The following is a 19,985-nucleotide window of genomic DNA, read 5'->3' as shown; positions in this document are numbered from 1 at the left end:
AAATCTTCACGGGCACATTTATTCCCCTAGTCTGCCCTCTAGCTGCCTGCCACAGAAACACCCCGTGGATGCTTCATTTTTTCCTTGGGACAAACAGGATGCAGTTTGAGTCATTGGGCGATAACGTCCCCCACATGCAAGTTACTACTTTTACGGTGAATCCTGTGTGTGAGCGTGTGAGCGAGGGCGGGAAAGGGAGGGGGGGGGGGAGACTACTATAGGTACCAGATGAGAGACGCAAAGTACTCAGATGCGTCTTCTCGCACTGAACGGACCCAACCGACCCGATTTCTAATAATGGAAAATTACTAATTGACAAAGTTCAATGTTTACGGAAGTCTTAGTTTGCGGCACAAAGGACGCGTAAAATGTTCTCCCCGTGCGTAAAAAGGTGGCATTGTTCGGTTACACACGGCAATTCAACCGGACTATTTTTCGTGAATTAACTTTTCGGAATCTGAGTTAAGGCAGTACAGCGATTGTCTAAATGAATCCCCAAATAGAGCAGAGGTGAGATACGGGGGGGGGGGGGGAGGTGATTCGGCACCGGATGGATCGCAGCCCGTCGCAGCGCACATCGCTCGCTCTCATCCCGTTGGAGCAAAGCGTTTAAAGTGTGAGGAGTGATCGACGCATACCGATTGCAGAGCTTAAAGGGGAAATAACTTAATTCAGTCAAGGGTTTCGTCGCTCGAAAGTTGCTCTGATATGCCTCCCGGCCGCGAAGATGACACACTTTGCTGTCAAATTACGGTTTCAAGGTAACGTTTTGACGGCGGAAGGAAACGCCTCCGTGCTCCCCGGTGAAGCGGGACTCCGAAGTAGAAGGGCTCAAAATGGGACACAACCACCTGTTCTCTGCGAGGACGCCTTTTCTTCTCTACTCGCTGCTCTTGTGTCAGACAGGTAAGCGTTTCCTTTCCACCTGTTTTCTTTACGACACCCTCAAGTTAAAGGAGAAATAGTTCCACAGACCATCAAAGACCTCGCGCCGTGTTACGTCAAACCATCAACTCCTAACCTCACAGAGTGCCTCGGAATATTTATATGCACTAATTTAAGTGATTTACTTCGAATAAGTGAAAGGTAACGCGGCGTAGAAGCAGCTGTATGTAAGCTCACCTTCGAGTCTCAACACCTCCGCGTGTGCTTTCGTCCAAAACACCCACAATGCTTTTCTCTTTTTTATTGAAATTATTTCCTCGCGACAGTCCGAAAAGGGCAGCGACTGGCGCGCGCGTAGGAGACCGGTTTACCCACCGAGTGTGGATACCTGAGCCCTCCGCCTTCCACATCCAGGTCACTTGTTCATAATAAAACATAATAAGACAAATCTCGCGTTTGCAATGTACTCATTTATAAGTTAAGATGTTATTTTATGAGCGTATTGTTTTAATGTCAGTCAGGCTCAGAATTTGAGGCAGGTTATAGGGTTCAACCCCAGAGTTAAATAGTTACCTTAGGTGGAGCTGTAAATATACTACACACATTGTGAATATTTTACCTGGCAAGAATAGCTTTATGGACATATTTAGATTCAGCTTTTTGCTCTTTTGACATCTCCTTTTGTCACTGACAGAGTTCATCTTTTATAAATCGACTCTTAAGTTGACACGTCTTCTTTGCGCGTCGTCTTTTAATTGAACTTTTTATTCAGAAATTTTTTGACAGCCCAATTTCACGAGAGCGCCTCTGGCAGGAAAAGCTGCTGACGGTGTCATCTAAAGGGCTCAGTGTTCTCCCACACGCCTCGCCAAGGGGCTTGGCCGAGGTAAAACGTGCACGGCCCGATGTGCCGGATGTCAAAGGTGTCATCTCATTTCAAGTCTCTGCTGGCAGGAGGAGCCTTTGATCCATGGCACCCGTGAGCCTCTTCTTTGTCAACTCCCACATCTGGTCCCTCCCCAGATGCACGGACAGATGAGCATGTGCCGCCTCGAATGTCAAGACAGCAGAGAGGAAGTCTCTGGTGTCCGCTTGTTTGCCAGAATTAAATTAGTCCGTGATGGCAGGGGATGAGGCCAAGTAGCCTGTGGGAAAATTATTCCTGAATGCAAACATGTCTTAGGCCTCCTTTCTCCTTCTCTCTTTCATTCTTTCTTTTGTTTTGACAAACAATGAGAAGCGTTCGCTTTATATTGTATCTGCACAACCCACCTTTTCGAAGACTGTTACACAGACTCCATCTGCAGGACTTCTCTGTAAGACCACCAGGCTACGGATCTAGCACCAGCAATTAATCACGTGAACAGATTTACATGCATCCTTTAGGTTAACCGTGCAACATTTAAGCCCCTCACCTGTTATCCTCCACTCAAGAGCTACTTGTGACACTGGTCATCAAAAGCACAACTCCCCCATTACTCTTGTCAGGGGGAGATCCGGAGGGAGTTTTGGTTGCATTTGAACCCAATGGTTTCTCTATCACAAAGTGAATTGAGTTTGTTCCTAAACAGTAGAGCTATCATCTGAAGTTGCTTTGAGGAACTTTAAACCGGTTAGGAAGTGGTCTTAATTAAATACTGCCGCCTCTATATGACCTCCATGATTAAACAACACCGTCAGCGAGTAGATTGGCTACATCTCTATATTCCTAATGTTTGTCGTATTGGCTCCTCCTGCAGGATGTGGAAAACTGGAAGGGAAGCTCGGTAGAACTACGACTGAGCAAATCAGACTGTCAGATCCAGGTGGAGTAAAATGAGAAGTTTTCTAAAGGGAGTCTGATGCGTTGGGTTTGTCCACAGGGAGTGCCAAACTCAACCTGATAATAAAGTTCCTTTAGTAGCTTTAAAGATTTAAAACGCCCCGCTCGTTACGTATCTTGGTTGCAATTAAACTATTAAGGTTTCATAAATCAATCAAGTGATACAGCAATATAATGCACGAATGTAATAATGTTATCAGCACCCTCTAGCTCAAGTGAAAACTGAGATAATTGTTTCATGCATCAGCTGTAACACAGAGTGGCAGCCCGCTCGACAATAAACACCCTTCACCGGTGAGAAATTAGCGCACCTCTACTTAACACGAGCGAGCAGTGATGTGTGTAATTGACTCTGAATACGTTGATGAAGGTGGAAGCTGTAATCCCCCAAGAGGAGCGCTTTGCTCTCCGTATCCATGCAGTCTTCACTCTGCAGAAAAATAATACAACCCATCAGTTTGAGCTCGTACGCAAGTCTGTGTGGACGGCATATTCCAAATCGATTTCATTAAGCCACCTCTCGCGAAGCAACGCGCTGATATTAATAATGTTTGAGAGATAAAGAGGGAGGGTTTTTCTAGCCGAAATAGTTTCGCTGCCGTTTAGTTTTCCCATCCTGCAACTTCTCACCTCGAGAGGGTTTTAGCGGACGACTCCCGAGTGGGGAGCTCAGATAAAAGAGATCAGAAGATTCGCTAAGACGTAGAAAAGTCAATAAGACTTTACCAAGGAAGGTCTGGGATGCTCAAAGGAGGCCCGCGAGATGTTCAACACACTCACCTTCACTCCCAGAAGCCACGGCATGGATGCGGTGCAGTTTGTTAACGGAGGATTAGAGGAGACGCGGATGAGAGAACATGGATACGATCCTCACATACTGTGCAATCCACTCCCGGTTTTCAGCAGTCGGCCCTTTACGTGTATTTTTTATTGTACGATCAAATATTACCGGCTGAACAGATAAATCTCAAAGCCGGAATAACAACAGTTTTGGATCATCTTATTTAAATGTGCAAAAATGCAATATTTTCAGGCTATAGTGCACATTAAATAAATTAGTGCATTGTTAAATAACAATTTTATAAATCCCCCATATTGTGCCCATCCTCAATGTACGTTCGTTGACAGAGAGAGGTGTACTTTTTGGAATGTATCTGCAGTTCTTTGTCACGAGAAGTCCCACTCGCACGCCGAGGATGAGCTCTTCAAGACCTTGTTCGCCGGTTACAACAAGTGGTCGAGACCCGTGTCGAACATCTCCGACGTGGTCATCGTCAAGTTCGGGCTGTCCATCGCCCAGCTCATCGATGTGGTGAGTGGCCCTGTGTGTTTGTCTAATTCGTACATGAAAACATTAGTGGAGGTGGAGGTGACACTTCATTATTGGGGTTATATGGTTTTTAAATAACTGTGTTTCACTAAAGATGAAGAGTTGTGTTTGGCATTTTAAAATAGAGCAGCAAAAAACAAACTTAGGAAAGCCGCGTGATGCACCCTGCCCTGCCGGAGAAGAACCGTTTGCATCCAGCAGGTTATTGAAGTAAAGTTGCTGGAAGTTCTATTTGGGTTTGCTTTGACAAACCTCCAAGAAGCTCTCTCTCTCTCTCATATATTCCTCTGGCCTTAGTTGACAGACATAACTCTCTACTGTATCTCTCTCTCTCTACTAGGATGAGAAGAACCAAATGATGACAACCAACGTGTGGCTAAAACAGGTCAGAAAAATGTGTCACCGGTGATTTATTATTAGGATTTTTTTTTTTCCTCAGAGGAGATCTTTTAAAAGGTTAAGAATGTGGAGAACTACCCACAGAGTGCTCATTTGACAGCATTAATGATGAATTGAAAGAGCAAGGATCATATCCAGCCTCAAAAGCTGCTGTTTGTATCTTTTAGGAGTGGAATGACTACAAACTTCGCTGGAAGCCATCTGACTATGACAATGTGACGTCCATAAGAGTCCCGTCAGAGCTCATATGGGTCCCAGACATTGTCCTCTACAACAAGTAAGTGTTAAAAGAGGTATTTGCTCTCAAAAATCAGAGTTTACTGTCACAAAAGACACAGTAATCTATAAGATATTCACATCTGAGCAGCTTTAACCAGATAATCGTATCTGCTTCTGCTGCATAAATAAAAAATTGATCATTCCAATTGTTGCTCATTCAGTTTTTGTTAAGCGGCTTTGCGATTCATTGACAAATCCACACAGATCTACTCAAACGGAGCAGGTCATCGAGTCTGTTACATCATCAGGGCAAGCCAGCAGCTTGCAGTGGATACTGGTACAGAATGGCAGACAAACACAAGAGAAGAGTGACCGTCACACTCACACAGCGATGCCGTTACTGGGTGGCGGATGGTATGAGAATGGCCCCATCTAGTGGTCATCAAACATTCTGCTCCTATGGTCAAATTTCTACACCTTTGGAAAACAGCTTCAAGTAAAATTGTGACACATATTTTGTAACAGTTCTTCCTGTCACAATTGATGCTGAACATTTCTATTACCCGCATATCTAAATGCACATTGTGGTGTAATGTATGTTGACGCTGTCAACCTTCATAGGCGCAATGCTTCAGTGTGAAATGGATTTTGAGAAAGCTCTCACTTCTCCTAAATCCACCACGAAGGAGATTAAACCGAGAGCCTTGATGATGGAGTTCTGCTCCATCGAGCCGGTGGGATCGCAATCTGTAAGTGAAATTAAATAGGTGTGAAACTGATGGAACGATAACGACTCATCATAACGTTCTGAGCCGTTAAAGCGATGAATGGAGGGGAGATTACTGGAGATGATTATCATTGGGGAATCAATATTTATAGAAAGATCATTTTCTCAGCACAAGGGTTAGTTGGGTGTGTTCCTCTATAGTTCCCAGATATTTCAAATTGAGGTCTCTGCTTCCCCAGCGCCGATGGAGAGTTCGCTGTGACCCACATGACGAAGGCTCACCTCTTCCACAATGGAAAAGTCCGCTGGGTCCCTCCTGCCATTTACAAGAGCTCCTGCAGCATCGACGTCACCTTCTTCCCCTTCGATCAACAGAACTGTAAGATGAAATTTGGCTCCTGGACGTACGACAAGGCCAAGATCGACCTGGAGCGCACCGAAAACACGGTGGACCTGAACAACTACTGGGAGAGCGGCGAATGGGCCATCATCAACGCCGTGGGCACGTACAACACCAAGAAATACGACTGCTGCCACGAGATCTACCCGGACATCACCTACTTCTTCATCATTCGACGGCTTCCCCTGTTTTACACCATCAACCTGATCATCCCCTGTCTGCTGATCTCCTGCCTCACGGTCCTGGTGTTCTATCTGCCCTCGGACTGCGGGGAGAAGATCACGCTGTGCATCTCCGTGCTGCTGTCCCTCACCGTGTTCCTCCTCCTGATCACCGAGATCATACCGTCCACCTCCCTGGTCATCCCGCTCATCGGCGAGTACCTCCTCTTCACCATGATCTTCGTCACCCTCTCCATCGTCATCACGGTCTTCGTGCTCAACGTGCACCATCGCTCCCCCAGCACCCACAAGATGCCCCACTGGGTCCACTCCGTGTTCCTGAACCTGATCCCGCGCTGGCTCTTCATGCGGCGGCCCGCGCCGGACATGCGGCGCCGCAGGCTGACGCTGCTGCAGCAGGACGCGGCCGTGGTGCGCCGGCAGGGTCGGGTGGGCGGGTACAAGCCCGGCGACTGCCTCAGCACCTCGGCGAACTGGCTGGGGGATGGGGGCCTGTCGGAGGACCCCGACAGGAGCTCTTATGAGGACTTGGAGCTGGGAACGCTGACGTCGTATTTCTCCTTTCGCCCTCCTTCGCCCAGACCTCCGGGGACGACCCCGCCGACCCAACCTAAAAACCCACAGAACAGCCAGAACCAACAGGAGGGCCCTGCAGGGACAAACAGACTTTTAACAGGGTCCAGAGTCAATCTCACTCAGAGGGCCGTTAAAGCTGATAACACAGCGTCAGACTCCACATTCCTGCTTTCGCCAAGTGTCATGCGCGCTCTGGAAGGCGTGCACTACATCGCAGACCACCTGAGGGCCGAGGATGCCGACTTCAGCGTGAGTATCAGCGAAACACCACAACTTCTAACATCAGAGCGGCTCTCGAAAGGCACGTTTCCTTCAAACTTCCAGAGATGGATAATGAGTCCATTATTAGCTCAATTATTCGTTTTCAAAGTAAATGGGTACGCTACCTGGTGGAGACCAAAAAACAAAACAAAGAGAGTGAATATTTGACTTACACACACTAGAAAATTTAGTCTAAATATCCATAACTGCCAGCAGTGTAAATGCTTAATAAAATACTAACTACATACATCACAATAAGATTTCCCTGTGCAACTTATTTCTTGCTTTCCATCGTCTCTTTCTGTCCTTTATTATTCCACACAGGTGAAAGAGGATTGGAAGTACGTTGCCATGGTGATTGACCGCATCTTCCTGTGGATGTTCATCATTGTGTGCCTTCTTGGGACCATCGGCCTCTTCCTACCCCCTTGGCTCGCTGGCATGATCTAGCTCATGTGAGACGACGACTTCAAGACTTGCAATGAGGAAAAACGGATGTCATTTTCTGCGTTAGTTTTATTTTCGTCGCTAATTTGAGGCCCTTTTAGGGGATCTCAGGCTCAGCTTTTCACTTTGCTCATCTTCCATCTTTCTGAGATCCACTTTGTTGGCTCTCTGTGATGTTACTTTGGATGAGTTTGACCTAAATGCTAACACTAGCTTGAAGACATGGCCACAGTTGGCAGTTGTTAACAGGCTAATGTTTAGCACAGCATAGGATTCGGCATGGTAGCATGCTAATGCTAGTATGTTAACGTACCAGTGTTTAGTATGTTGTCTCTTTTAGCATGAAAAGAAATGATTGTTTTGTATTGAGTTATCTAATTCCCGGTACATCTCATTAAATAGTGATGACACTGAGACTAGCGGTTAATGGATGGTAGCATGTTGTGCAGGGAGTCAACAATATACTGGACACACTAACCAGGGTCATTGGCACTGGTTTGGAGAGTTTCTCCTTTTTACCTGCTTTCTTTTGACATGATAAAAACATTTTTTGAATGATTATACTATGTAATAAATACCACCTTGAAACCTTTAAAAACTGTCCAATAGGGTGTTTATTGATTGTGAAAATTACCTACGAGCTAAACGCACAACATAAAGATTTAAATGTTCCACAGCAAGACGTTTCAATGAACAGGCATGTAACGTATCATACATGGTATTTATTTTTAGATCACATGATTTATGTGCTAGAAAGAGAGTTCTTGTCTCCATCTCACAGAATTGTAACGTATAACTAGTCAAACTTGAAATATAAGAATATATAAAACACTGAACAGTTTAATGTTTTTCAACCATGTTTTTCAACATTTCACTCAACAGGTGTGAAAGACTAGACCTTTTTAGTTTAGACCCCGTTATTTTGCAATTGTTTGACTTTTCAATTCAATTCCTGCACAGAAACTCAAGTGAATAAATCAACAATGAGAACAGTGACCATTAAATCAAATCTTTGTAAAATTAATGCATGGTAAATGTGATGTTAATAGACCATGATTTTCAGTATACATACTACCTTGTTAAGTACATTAACTTTTTTTCCACCAAGTTGTCCATATCCACTGAGTTGTGCCGTCATATTTTTCATATTTTAAATTTCATATATTGAAACTGGTGTTTAGGACGTATCCATCCAGATAAATGTTAAGTCCTTTGAGTTCACACAATACAGAGCTGCAGGAATGAGTTAGCAGCATTTTTGTACTTTCGGGTCCGTCTGTGGGTTCTTTGAATGGCTTGAATTGTGGATAGAAATGCTTTTTGATATTTTTCTAAAATTTCACTTAAAAAAGGAGGATAAATGAGACTACAAATGTCATCATGCTGACTAGTCTACCTTTACAGCCCTGTTGTGTCAACTCAAGCTTATAAGATTGTGATGTAGTTCATTCATCGCCTTAACACCTGAGTGTCATAACCTCTCCAACGGAGAAGTTTTCACATTGGCCCACAAAGACTCAGAACTCATTGTTCTTTACTGATTAAAAGTGGAGGAGATGCGGCGATCTCACCTGCAGGGAAGGCATCCTACACATCACTGATGGCGTATGTGTTTGTGACTCAACGTATGCAACCACAGCTTTAACGACACACATTCACAGGTATGACGAGCCTCGTCTCGATTTAAGCGGTTTGATGACATCAGAAAAGGCTCAACTTTGTGCAAATGTTAGTTCTTACTGACTGAGTTGTGTGTGTCACCAGCTTGAGGCTGAAAGGTGCGCCCCCCCTGTCCACTAGGGGGCCACCGGCTTCGCTAAATTGGCCCTGACTCTGGCTTGGTCCACAGCATCTAACATGTTTTTACTGTCCATGGCCAGATTGTGTGCCGCAGTCAGCATCTGTTTTTTACAATCCTCCTTCAGAGAGGTGATGGAATTCTGCTGGGCCAGCCGCATTTTGCTGATCAGCTCCGCCATGTCTTTGTTCAGCAGCTTCTGGGTGCCTTCGATCTGTGGGGACGGAAAACCAACATCATGGATGGCAGCTTTGGTTAATTTGTCATGGAGGGCAATTTTCAGAGGGGCAAAAAAAATGACTGATTGCTGAACATCATTTGACTGCTGGAGTTCCAGTGTGTAAAAGGAGAAAAAAGTCCTCTTTTTGTGATAAATTTGTATGGGTAACATTGTTCTAACTGCTGTAATATGAAAACTATAGATTTTGGCGCGTCCTCAGCTAGAGTAGTAAACACAAAATATCAATTTCCTCTTTGCTGCTTTGTTTTTGAAGAGGATTTCTGTCACAAACAGCAAGAAAGGTTAGGGAGAAAAAGAAATCAATAAAGAGAGGAAACAAGAAGATGATTAAAAAGACAGCAAACACGCTGGAGAAAATATACAGTACCTCGGTCCTGACCGACTCGTGTAAGGTGGGCAGTATGTCATCCACACTGCGAATCAGATGTCGTAAAGCCATCCCCACAGACTGCGAAGAGATCGATGCGGGAAATGAATCAGCGGAATGACTCGAGTTTGTTTTCCACCGCGAGACACAAACGCCATCGATTCGCTTCTAACGTAGCAGCAAGCTGTTAAAAAACTCTTCCGGCGCACCTGGACGATGGTGATGTATTTTTCCGGTGGCACCTCCGTGATGTCATTCTTGAGTTGAACGACGACTTTGACCAGCTCCATGACGTTCTGGTACACCATGTCCTCGGAGCGGTCCAGCTCAGCTGTGGGCGTCGGCTTAGTAGGAGGGAATAATGTGCTTTAATGATAAAAACATTCACCCTCGTCTCTATTGAAAAACTAATACAACCTAATTGTTTTTTCAGTGGGCTAAAGCTAAAGTAAATGCCTGCCAAAAACAATAAAACAACTTTTAATTTCATTATTAAAGAGTATAACTTACCTGTGCCGTGAGCCTCGGGGGCTTATCTGGGGTTGCTGCATGGCAGAAAGACGAGAAATGATTGACAGGAGGGTTTAGAGTGAAGAAAGTGCTCCGAACAATAAAATTAGAATTTCTTTTAAGCACTTACGATGTTCTGCAACCCCTTCAGGCGACTAAAAAGAAAAGAAAAAGATTAATCTCACGAGGACTAGATAATGTTCTATTTCATACCCTACAAAACAATTCAATGTCACATATTTCAAAAGGTATTTCTGTATGTGTGGCCCTTCAAGTTTATCTTCTTATGTTATATGTAAATCTGTAAATAAATAAAAAAATATTGCCAAATAAAGTACCAAAAAGTCGTCAATCATAATCTAGAACCATTAAAAAATATATTGAATCATTACTGCACTCCGTTCCACTCGGCTTGAAATACCACATTGACCACACAAACTACCACATGTTGTGCGGCGTCATGCAGACTATTTGCCCACTAATGGCACTAAAAATATGTTGCCAACCAATTCAAACTATGCGCACAAATGTGATACACAATGTGATGCCAAAAACCATGTAGTGACAGTGATGAGTCACTAGAAGTGTGTGTCGGCGTGCACCCACCGCTGTGCCGGCGGCCTCCTCCGCTCCCATGGGGTCCTGCAAAAGAACAGACAGGTTCATTTTACACATCATGGACACGGACCCCGTCTCTGGAACCGTTGTCACGGGAACGCTCGAGTCAAGGCGTCGAGAGGGAACGGGTGGGTTGCTACTGTCTAACGGGGCCTCGCTCCACGTGGCCTCCAGGGCCACGGTGAAGTGGGCGGGGGGACACGGAGACACAGACACGGGGTTGACGGGAGCTAACGACGCCCTGTTTCCCACCAGGAGCCGCTCCTCCTTCGCCAGCCACTTCTTGTCCTCCACCATCTGCTCTTTCTGCCGGCGCAGGGTGTCCTGCATCTGCTGCCGCTCCTTCTGCCAGAGGCGCGTGGCGTCCTCCATGACGTTTGCTTCCACTTGGAAAAACTCGCCCTCCTTAAGTCGGCGGAATTAAGTAACATGAGAATTAGCTCAAGGCCCTCATTGCACACGTGACTCCTAATAAGTACGAGAAAAAGAGTCTTTTCACCCCGATGCTGCGACGCCGAGGGGACTTGATGGCTGGCAGCGCGAGCGCGCCCATGGAGTCCACGGGAGACTGGTAGTCACATGGGCTGGCCAGGTCAGGTGAGCTGGCACACAGCGACTCGTTCAGCTGCGCAGACACATGCATCCCGTTAGGCGTTCTACAGGTGAAGCCCGAGCACCGCGAGGGTCGCCCAAGGTCGCGGCTACAAATACCTGAATGTGTAGTCCAATGCTGAGCGTGTTCCCGAAGCGGCTCGGTTTGATTCTGGAGGGCTGCAGAAAACATTCAAAATATAAATGAAAAACAATTTGAATAATGTGCGTTTTTTTCTCAGTGCGTGAACTCGCCAGGGATCCGTACCTTGGGAGGAGGCTCGTTGACGCTGAACTTGGGGTCGAAAATCTTGGTGGAGCGCGCTCTATCGCGCTCTCTCTCCACCTCCTGCTCCTTCTCCATCTTGTGGACATCACTGACAGATACATACACAACAAATAGTCTGCAATGAATGCAGCTGATTCTCCCATCTTAGGCTTTACAATTCCATAACGCATCAAATGAACATAGATACAACCCTAAAATAAATGGTCTAATTTTACCTGATCTTCACCACGAGCTCGGTGAAGGTGGGCCTCTCACTGGGATCGTAGGACCAGCAGCGCGTCATCAGTGAGTAGAGGGCAGGAGGGCAGTTGTCAGGCTTTGGCAGCCGGATCCCCTGCTCCAGCTGGTTGATCACGTCTCGGTTCTCCAGCCAGAAGAACGGCTGCTGTCCACAACTCATTATCTCCCACATGCATACGGCTGCGGAGCGGCGCCAACACAGAGAAGCAGAAACGTTATGGGACACTCGCTCGTTCTGAGGTGCTCTTCAACCCAAAGGAGCAAGAGGACAGCAAAACAAAGCCAACAAGCAACCGCTTTTTCTTTTTTACCATGAATACCATAAGTCTCATTGTATTTGTGGATAAACAAAGGAGAGGACAAAATTGATATATTATATTACGTTATTTCATTATTATATGCAAGATTTAACCTTTTTCAAACAGCATTGAGCTGAATTTAAGCACAGAATGAATCACTTTCAAGTGCATTACACTTAATCAAATGTATATACTAAATGAAACATTTTTCATGAGAAGAAATGTCTACTTTCTGCTTAAAATGGAATATATTGCCACCTTTTTAATGGCGGTTCACTTTAAGTGTGCCTCGACAACATTGAGAATAAAAAGTTTTGCTCTATTCAGGAAAACATTTTGCTTTAGGGGACAATGTGAGCCAGAATAATTGCAACATCAATACCAATAAATAAGTGCGTTAAGGGTCTCGTGCCTCGTTTGCTTTTTCCCTTCTCGAGAAGATGATGGAGTTCAAACAAATCATCAAAGGTCAGAATGTGCCAATTTCCTATTTTTGTCGCTGACATTTAAGAACAGTAACACGCGTGAGGAGCCAGCTCTAAGATGTTAATGGTAAACAGTTATATTTATACATCTATTGCCCACACAAGTCTCTGAAATACGTCAAATACGTCATTTTGAGCAGCGAACTGATGCATTTCAAAGCATCACGAGCTCACCAAACATCCAGACGTCACTGGCGGTGGTGAAACGTCTGAAGTTGATGGATTCTGGAGCCATCCACTTGATCGGCAACCGAGTAACAGACGCTGCAAAGAAGAGGTTCATCGCGTGTTATCGTGTGGTCAGCATTCGGCATTTTCAAACCGTGTCTATTCTATGCCGTCTATTCCTTCAAGGATCTGTGTGTATTCAATTAGGGTCCAACGGCCGACATCCTAAAAGCGCCTCTTGCCTTTGTAGTACTCCTCGTGCTCGATGTATCTCGACAGACCGAAGTCTCCGAGCTTCACACAGTCTGCACTGGCGACTAAGATGTTGCGCACAGCGATGTCTCTGAAACATAAACACAGAAAGAAAAGTAAAGGTTTAAGCACAGGTGGAGATTATAATAATGTAGATAATACAAGCAATGTTTTTGTTTTTTTTAAATGGCCCTGCTTTGGTTGACTTGAATTGTACAGCTGCAGGAAATAATGCAACTGGAATCTTTGTTTGTTCCACGCAGAAAGTCATTTCCTTTGTCTGTGATTTTCTTCACGGGGGATTGAATCCAGAGGGGGCTACTTTGCTGCCGGAGGCTGTTGATAATCATACAGAAACACGCTTTGCTCTCACGTCATCCTTCTGTAATGGTATGTCTTGGTATAAATATGTCAAGTTTCAATGGAAAATATCGTCGTTAGCTTACGTCTACGTTCAGATGCAGATACATGTTGTTGTTTTTTATTGCATTTTCTTCAGCATCCCGGTGAATGAACACACTGTGCAGCCAATCGCGCACATTCAATTATTTCCAGAAGAAGCTGCCTCCTCTCTCGTGAAACTTAGAAGAGACCTCATTATACACAAAGTTTTAAAGGACAAACCAAGGACGAGGACAGGGCGAAAGGAGCCCCTCACCTGTGTACCACGTTGGCCCCTGCGAGGTAGACCAGAGCTTTGCAGATCTGCAGGCTGAACAGCACCAGAGTAATGTTGGTCAGCGTCTTCTTGTTCTCTGTTAGGTAGTTCCCGAGCTGCAACGTCAACAGTTGAGGAAGTCAGGAATTCACTTCATTGCATTAAAATACTGAACGTTTGTCCCACTTCTTCTGCGCGAGACTACGATGTTGCGCAAAGGACGCATTCAAATTGAAAAAGGTGAAATTGAGCTTGACACCGACCTCTCCGTACTGATAGAGCTCCATGACTATCCACACGGGATCGTCCTCGATGATTCCGATGAGTTTGACGATGTGCTGATGATTGAGGTTCTTCATGATTACTGGCAACAAACGCAAAGTGTTTTTGTCTAGTAGTCATTGCTGTTAAACGTAATACTTCTAATAAATCTCTCTTATGTTCAAATGACCTGCTTCGCTCATGAACTTCTCCATCACATCGGGTGAGCAGTCTTTGCAGGTCTTCACTGCCACGTTAATCCTCTCGCCACTCTGGTAAAACGACGAAAAAAACAGTGAGGCTTTGATCATTTTTTAATTCTGATGCAAGAAATGAACATCTGCTTTTTAAAAATCCTTTTCTGTTAGTCTCCACCATAAACTTCAACTCGGGAGAAATACATACATCTTTTTTGTAAACTCCATCGTAGACTTCCCCAAAAAAACCTGCACCAAGTATCCGGCCGAGAACGATGTCATTCCGGTCGATTCCGTACTTAACAACTAAAGAAGAAGAAGTTGAAAAGTCAGTTTACGCGTTTATCATTCTGCAAAAGACGTGAGTACAAGCTCCTAAAAACGCACCCGAGGTCGGCCTTTCATCGAGAATCTCACAGTAGATATCCGACCCTGAAATCACGAAAGGTCAACAATGCGTTGCAATGTGTCTTTGTAAGATAAAAATGTGAAAAGTGAGGAGGTTATGAAAACTGCCAGCTCACCCATACTGTGTCTGACCGAGCCGGAGTCTCTTTTGCTTCAGAAAAAAAACAGACAGAATGACAGAAAAGCCCCGCTCATAAATGATCACCCTGGATCAACAAATCAATAACCCCAACTTCTAGTAACTCCAATCCCTCATTACAACAGCTTCAACTGACAGGGGGAACAAAGGGGGCCACTCACTCCGTGGGAATCTCCGGTAGAGCACACCGCGCGTTGGCATCTGGGACAGAAAGGAGTGACGACAAATCAACGCGCGATACAAGACAACACAATGTGCAGCGCTCCGGGGCGACGCGTCCTAAACACCTGCGTTCGCTCGGTGGATGACGCTTTCATCCGTGTCCTTCTCCAGGCGGCAGTAGCCGTCGATGAGGTCCATCATGTTCTCCGCCATGGGGACCGTGGCCACGTTGATCGATAGCCGCTGGCGGAGACAAGACACGGGGGGAGGGGGGGGGGGGGGGGAGACAGACAACTTAAGAGGCGGTCAATTGTCCCGTGCAGAGACGTTTTCTGGTGTTTCTGTATCTCAACAAAGGGAAGTGTCGGCGGTTGATGGAACTTACTTGTCTGGCCCCCTCTACGCTGAGGTCCAGGAGAGCCTTCCCATCGCTCTGGGATAAGCATTGTATCTTCTTGATCTGTTTGAAGTCGGCTAGAAAAACCGGCTGAGGCACAAAAGAGAAGAAGTAAAATTAGGGTTGGACTCATTTCATTTTCATATTAGATATAATGAAATGATGAGAGACAAATTTCTGTGCAAAATATGTGAAAACCTGAAACATCCAGCCTGATTAAATGAATACTACAGCTACTAATTAATCTATTCAACTTTGAGAACTCACTGTTAATTACTGAGCTATCGAGGTGCTGCTAAGTGGATTTCGATTGATTTGGACAGAGAAATTCTTGATTCTCATGGCCTGAAAAAACGTTGCGCGAGTTGCTTTTTTGTTTTTGTTTTTTCTACATTTGAGTTAATCAGCTCATCCTTCGCTCGAGCGGCTCCTGAGAAAATGAGGGACGGGACAGTCGGATGGACACAGGAGCCGGCGTGATAATGCCCCCGGCTACGACTTCCTGGAGCTAAAGCCAAGGCCGATTTAATATACAACACAACAACCTGTAATACATGGTGAGAGGTCGAAGGTAGCATACCGCTGAATTCTTCTGTGTGCGTTGGCGAATCCCCCTCCCGCCGATGACCAGCTCCACCGCTAGACTCCAACCTTGCTGTTGACAAGTGAGCCCCGGTTAAATACGTGTAATATCAACGTGACCACGGACAGATTGAGCTCGGATTTTTAGGCGAGGCGACTCACCACGAGCTCGCACGGGAAAACCTCTTCATCGTAGTTGACAAACTCTTTGAGGGTCTCGAAAAACCTGATCATGCAGTCTTCCTCCTTGAGGGCCGCGTACTGTTGAAACGTCTGCTGGATCAACTTCCGCAGCTGCTTTGACTGGACGGCAAGCAGGGAAAATTCTTATTTGTACAGTCTGATGCCGGAATGAGGATTTTGCATCGGTGGTTTAGGATTGTTTACCTTCATGCTGTTAATCAGCTGTTGAGGAAAGAAGAGGTCCAAGCCGACCTCTTTTCTTTATTTGTGAGGGGAAATTCGGACAAAACAGGTTAAAACCTTGTGTTCCTGAATGTCCTCTTTGAAATAATCAAACAAAGGGGGTCAAACTGCTACGATGTGTAGCAACATTATCCAGTGGGGCTTTAAAAAGGATTTCATTAATCCAAAAGGCTCACGAGTAATCCATCTAGAGTAATAAGTGAAATTATGTCACAAAAACTTACTCTAGCAGCTCAAAGTTGGACTTCTTCTCAAGACCTTTTGCATTCATGTCTTTGTAGAACCTCCTGAAACAAGAAGACATCTCAGAAACTGAATTTCGACAGCAACCAAATGTGCTTAAGCCTAAAAGGTCACTTTATGACCTACTCATAACCTGGACACCTTCTATTATTAACACAAATCACTAATATCCAGCTCACCGCGGCACATTCTCAATAAAACGTCATCAAATCTGTGCGATCACTGCATTGAAATCACACAAATTATAAATTACAAAAAAAAAAGCAAAAAAGCGTGAGAGCAGCGCAGTGACTCACCTGATCTCCAAACACCCGAGCAGCAGCGCCATCCCGTCACTCACCTTGGAGGCGTGACTCTGCATGTAATCACTACGCACCTGGCGCAGGTTCAAGAAGAGAAGTCACATATACCAACAAATGCTGTTGCACTCATTTAGAAACGGTGGAAGGATAAAGATTCAAAATTGTTTTCTCGTCCCAACACAGGCTGTTTGTATTTGACAAAATACTGTCCAACGGCATCTGTGCGATTTACTCCTGAAGACTGAAAGCTGGTGATGACAGACTGTTTATGTGTGTTTAGTCTTTAGGTAAATACAGGACACCTGCATGTTAATCTCAAAAGCATGAGAGATGAGGGTGAAAAGGCCCCAAAGACAGAATGCACTGGGTTAAATGTAATGGAGTCTTTACAATATTATAAATATCCAGCTTTTTAGACAAATGCAATGGTTTCTGCTCCCTGTTTTACATTATTGTATGTAGATGATGGAATGAGTCCCAACTACATTGAATCCAACTTAGTGAAAGAAAGCGTCGCTACAATGACAGTTGCTCTAATACACAGTAGAAAAACCTCCCCGTGTATTAAACCAAAGTAAAAAAAAAATGAAATTCACTGAAGATCGTTACCTGTTGGTAAAAAAACACTAACGTAGATCTGTCATCCTGGAATTTCTTCAAGAAATTGACAGGAACGTATCTGATACGAAGGTCGTACCTGCAACCGAGAAAAGGAAAAAAAAGGAAAATCAAAACTCTGGTTTTAAAAAGATCAAGTAGGACACAAAACGTCCGAGTGATGGATGTGGAACCTCCACTCGGCCTCCACGTGATGGCTCTCGTAGCGCTGCTCCACCTCGCCGACGGTCAGATCCGGGTGCAGCCAGTGGAGCTCTTCTGACTTCAGGTGCTTCAGCAGGAGGCCGTAGCACGCGGCGTGTTCGATGTTCGGCCCCAATCGACCGCAGATCAGGATCGAACGAATGATGGCCTGAAGGAGACAGGATCTTTTCAAATGTATTCATATAAAAGCATTTCTGGTCATCCCATATTTGGAATCGCACTTTGGGTTTCTGTGCATCACTCTCACCCTAATTTGCCAGGAGCTGTCACATTTAACCAGCTTGAAGTTCTTGCCCAGGTTGTTGTTGGTGCAGAAGCACACTTTGAGGATCTTGACTGGCCCTCCGTCTCCAGCGGAGGGCGCCTCATGGCTGGAGCCCGAGCTGCTTTTTCTCGGACTGGGCGGCTTCCAGGAGAGGGTGTCACCGGACATCACCTCGTACATTCTCACGAGCGGGTCGGCACCGTCATGTCATCATCATCATCATCATCTTTAAGACAAAGCAAGGACAACGGAATCATGATTTAAAAGGAGCATTGAAACATTTAGGGGTTGCAACCTTCGACCTTCAACGTTGCGTTCCTCATAATACCAGTTCAGTGACTCGCTTCATCATAGAAGTTGTCAAGTTTGAATTCCCGTCCTGTGTTCTTGCGCCATTTGGTTTTTCCGTGACTCACCTCATCCGATTCCATGGGCTGCCGGTTACATTCCTTCCTGACCCGTCCTTGCAAGTGAGGGCTTGAGTGATTGATAGCGGAAAAAAAACACAGGGGGCAGTGTGGAGACTTGAATGATCTTCATCGGGCAAAGAAAGCTTCCAGTAGATTCCATCTTCTCACCCAGATTTAACTATAGATTGCATAGAACGTGCAGTATTTAAAATCACACTACGCGCCTACAAGCCGGGACGACGTGGTAAAGCGGAACAACGCCTGAATCTGTCGGGAAACCAAACAGCGCGATGATTAACTGGTGTGATAATCCTTAACCGGGGTGTCGTGATGCAACCTGCGTTGATTTGTCCTTCTTGCAAGAATGTGAGGTGGAAAAAACATCTCAATGTTGGAGGGAAGCAGCATATCTGTCCTTCTGGAAGGAATTATTTGACATTTTGAGCAGCACTTGCCCTAAGACCATCAAGATGAACTGATTAATGGTGAAATCTGTCTGTTCCATGTTGAGATGTGAAGAGCATAGAGATTGCAAACAGTGGAAACAGCAAGCTCCCCCCGAGGGTAAAAATTGAGTGCTGTAGAGATTATGTATTTTTGAAGGCCGATCCAAAAGATTTTTTCACAAAAAGAAGGAAATTGTGTTTTGTACATTGTGACTGTGTTTGGTTCAGCATAAACTTGCTGCTGACTCATTTCCAGGTTTCAGGACTCATTCCTGCAGTGCTACTTATCTGCATACCGTCATATTTAAAGCTCACCATTCAATATGATGTGTCTTGTTACACAGTACATTTTGCAGTGTTAAAGTAACACTTGAAGAGTTGAATTTAACACTATTGCCGACTGTATTTGGTGTTATATTAACTCTTTCCCAAGTGTTGAAATGTTAGAGTTAACTTTAACACTACTTAACACTGTATAGTGTTAATGAGAATTTAACACCACTGGTTAAATAACTCTGGAGAGTGTTAATATCACTCTCTTTAGTGTCCATAATTGTACTCTTCTGTGATAACAAATCAACTCTCTTTGGAGTTAAATTGAGATTTTTTATTGACACTATATCCATCCATCTAAAAGAAAAGATGGAGTCAATCCCAAGAGACAGGGTACACACAGAATTGACTGCCAGCCAATCACAGGGTTAATTTAGATAAAAACAACCATTCACACAGCTATGAGCACTATTTAGAGTTAGTATGAATTAACAAAGAGTTGAACCCAGGACCTTTTTTCTGTGAGGCATCAGTACGAAGCACCACACCACAATGTCGCCTGACTCATACAATATGAACACCACGCCACATAACTCTGGTAAGTGTTGATGATACACACTACAGTGTTGACAATCTATTAATTTGAAAAAAAGCACCGATGGTGTAAAATTCAAACTATCCTGCTCAGTGTCACTGAAATGTAACACTATAAAAATCCAGATTGGTTAGAAATGAGGTGAGGAGATACTCAGAGTACACCACCTGTTTTAACTCCCTGAATTAACAATAACACTGGGAGGCATTTTACTCAAACTGTTGATGAAATGACTCAGAAAGAGTCAATGGACTTTGACCCTGCATATTTAACACTGTGGATTTGACTGTGTT

At 44.8% G+C, this 19,985-nt stretch overlaps 2 protein-coding genes across 3 annotated transcripts; one reads left to right on the top strand and one right to left on the bottom strand.

Moving 5' to 3' along the window:
- The first annotated feature begins 111 nt into the window (after window positions 1-111).
- chrna2b (cholinergic receptor, nicotinic, alpha 2b (neuronal)) lies at window positions 112-7,935 on the top strand. 2 transcript variants are annotated; one of them, XM_037449490.2, is made up of 7 exons: window positions 112-906; window positions 2,625-2,690; window positions 3,868-4,019; window positions 4,378-4,422; window positions 4,604-4,713; window positions 5,622-6,789; window positions 7,126-7,935. In XM_037449490.2, the coding sequence occupies exons 1-7, from the start codon at window positions 837-839 to the stop codon at window positions 7,249-7,251; spliced, it is 1,737 nt and encodes a 578-aa protein (XP_037305387.2). In that variant the 5' UTR covers window positions 112-836; the 3' UTR covers window positions 7,252-7,935. The 2 variants fall into 2 exon arrangements, with proteins under 2 accessions (XP_037305387.2, XP_037305388.1); XM_037449491.2 differs by lacking the exon at window positions 2,625-2,690.
- A 20-nt stretch (window positions 7,936-7,955) lies between these two features.
- ptk2bb (protein tyrosine kinase 2 beta, b) lies at window positions 7,956-18,190 on the bottom strand. The gene is made up of 30 exons (XM_037449487.2): window positions 17,951-18,190; window positions 17,673-17,851; window positions 17,491-17,578; window positions 16,876-16,955; window positions 16,561-16,623; window positions 16,298-16,352; window positions 16,073-16,213; window positions 15,909-15,983; window positions 15,317-15,418; window positions 15,057-15,174; window positions 14,931-14,970; window positions 14,747-14,781; window positions 14,610-14,654; window positions 14,431-14,528; window positions 14,216-14,297; window positions 14,028-14,128; window positions 13,765-13,880; window positions 13,097-13,197; window positions 12,861-12,950; window positions 11,878-12,082; window positions 11,642-11,750; window positions 11,494-11,553; window positions 11,282-11,407; window positions 11,035-11,187; window positions 10,771-10,806; window positions 10,295-10,319; window positions 10,165-10,199; window positions 9,864-9,998; window positions 9,655-9,735; window positions 7,956-9,260 (listed from the first exon to the last, which is right to left on the bottom strand). Exons 1-30 carry the CDS (start codon window positions 18,146-18,148, stop codon window positions 9,045-9,047), a joined length of 2,988 nt encoding a protein of 995 aa, XP_037305384.2. The 5' UTR covers window positions 18,149-18,190; the 3' UTR covers window positions 7,956-9,044.
- Window positions 18,191-19,985: the final 1,795 nt, after the last annotated feature.

The sequence above is a fragment of the Pungitius pungitius genome, chromosome 20, assembly GCF_949316345.1.
Source record: "Pungitius pungitius chromosome 20, fPunPun2.1, whole genome shotgun sequence".
Lineage (NCBI taxonomy): Eukaryota > Metazoa > Chordata > Actinopteri > Perciformes > Gasterosteidae > Pungitius > Pungitius pungitius.
The sequence above is the reverse complement of the archived record's forward strand: the minus strand, read 5'-3'. Positions and strand labels throughout refer to the sequence as shown.

Excerpts from the sequence above, each read along its gene's own strand:
- chrna2b (XM_037449490.2), top strand. The coding sequence starts at position 837 with ATGGGACACAACCACCTGTTCTCTGCGAGGACGCCTTTTCTTCTCTAC. Across the intron at positions 907-2,624 it reads GCTGCTCTTGTGTCAGACAG|GATGTGGAAAACTGGAAGGG; the intron begins GTAAGCGTTTCC and ends CTCCTCCTGCAG. Across the intron at positions 4,020-4,377 it reads TCGCCCAGCTCATCGATGTG|GATGAGAAGAACCAAATGAT; the intron begins GTGAGTGGCCCT and ends TCTCTCTACTAG.
- ptk2bb (XM_037449487.2), bottom strand. The coding sequence starts at position 18,148 with ATGTACGAGGTGATGTCCGGTGACACCCTCTCCTGGAAGCCGCCCAGT. Across the intron at positions 15,984-16,072 it reads TTTTCCCGTGCGAGCTCGTG|CAAGGTTGGAGTCTAGCGGT; the intron begins GTGAGTCGCCTC and ends ACTTGTCAACAG. Across the intron at positions 11,751-11,877 it reads GAGCTCGTGGTGAAGATCAG|TGATGTCCACAAGATGGAGA; the intron begins GTAAAATTAGAC and ends TGTATCTGTCAG.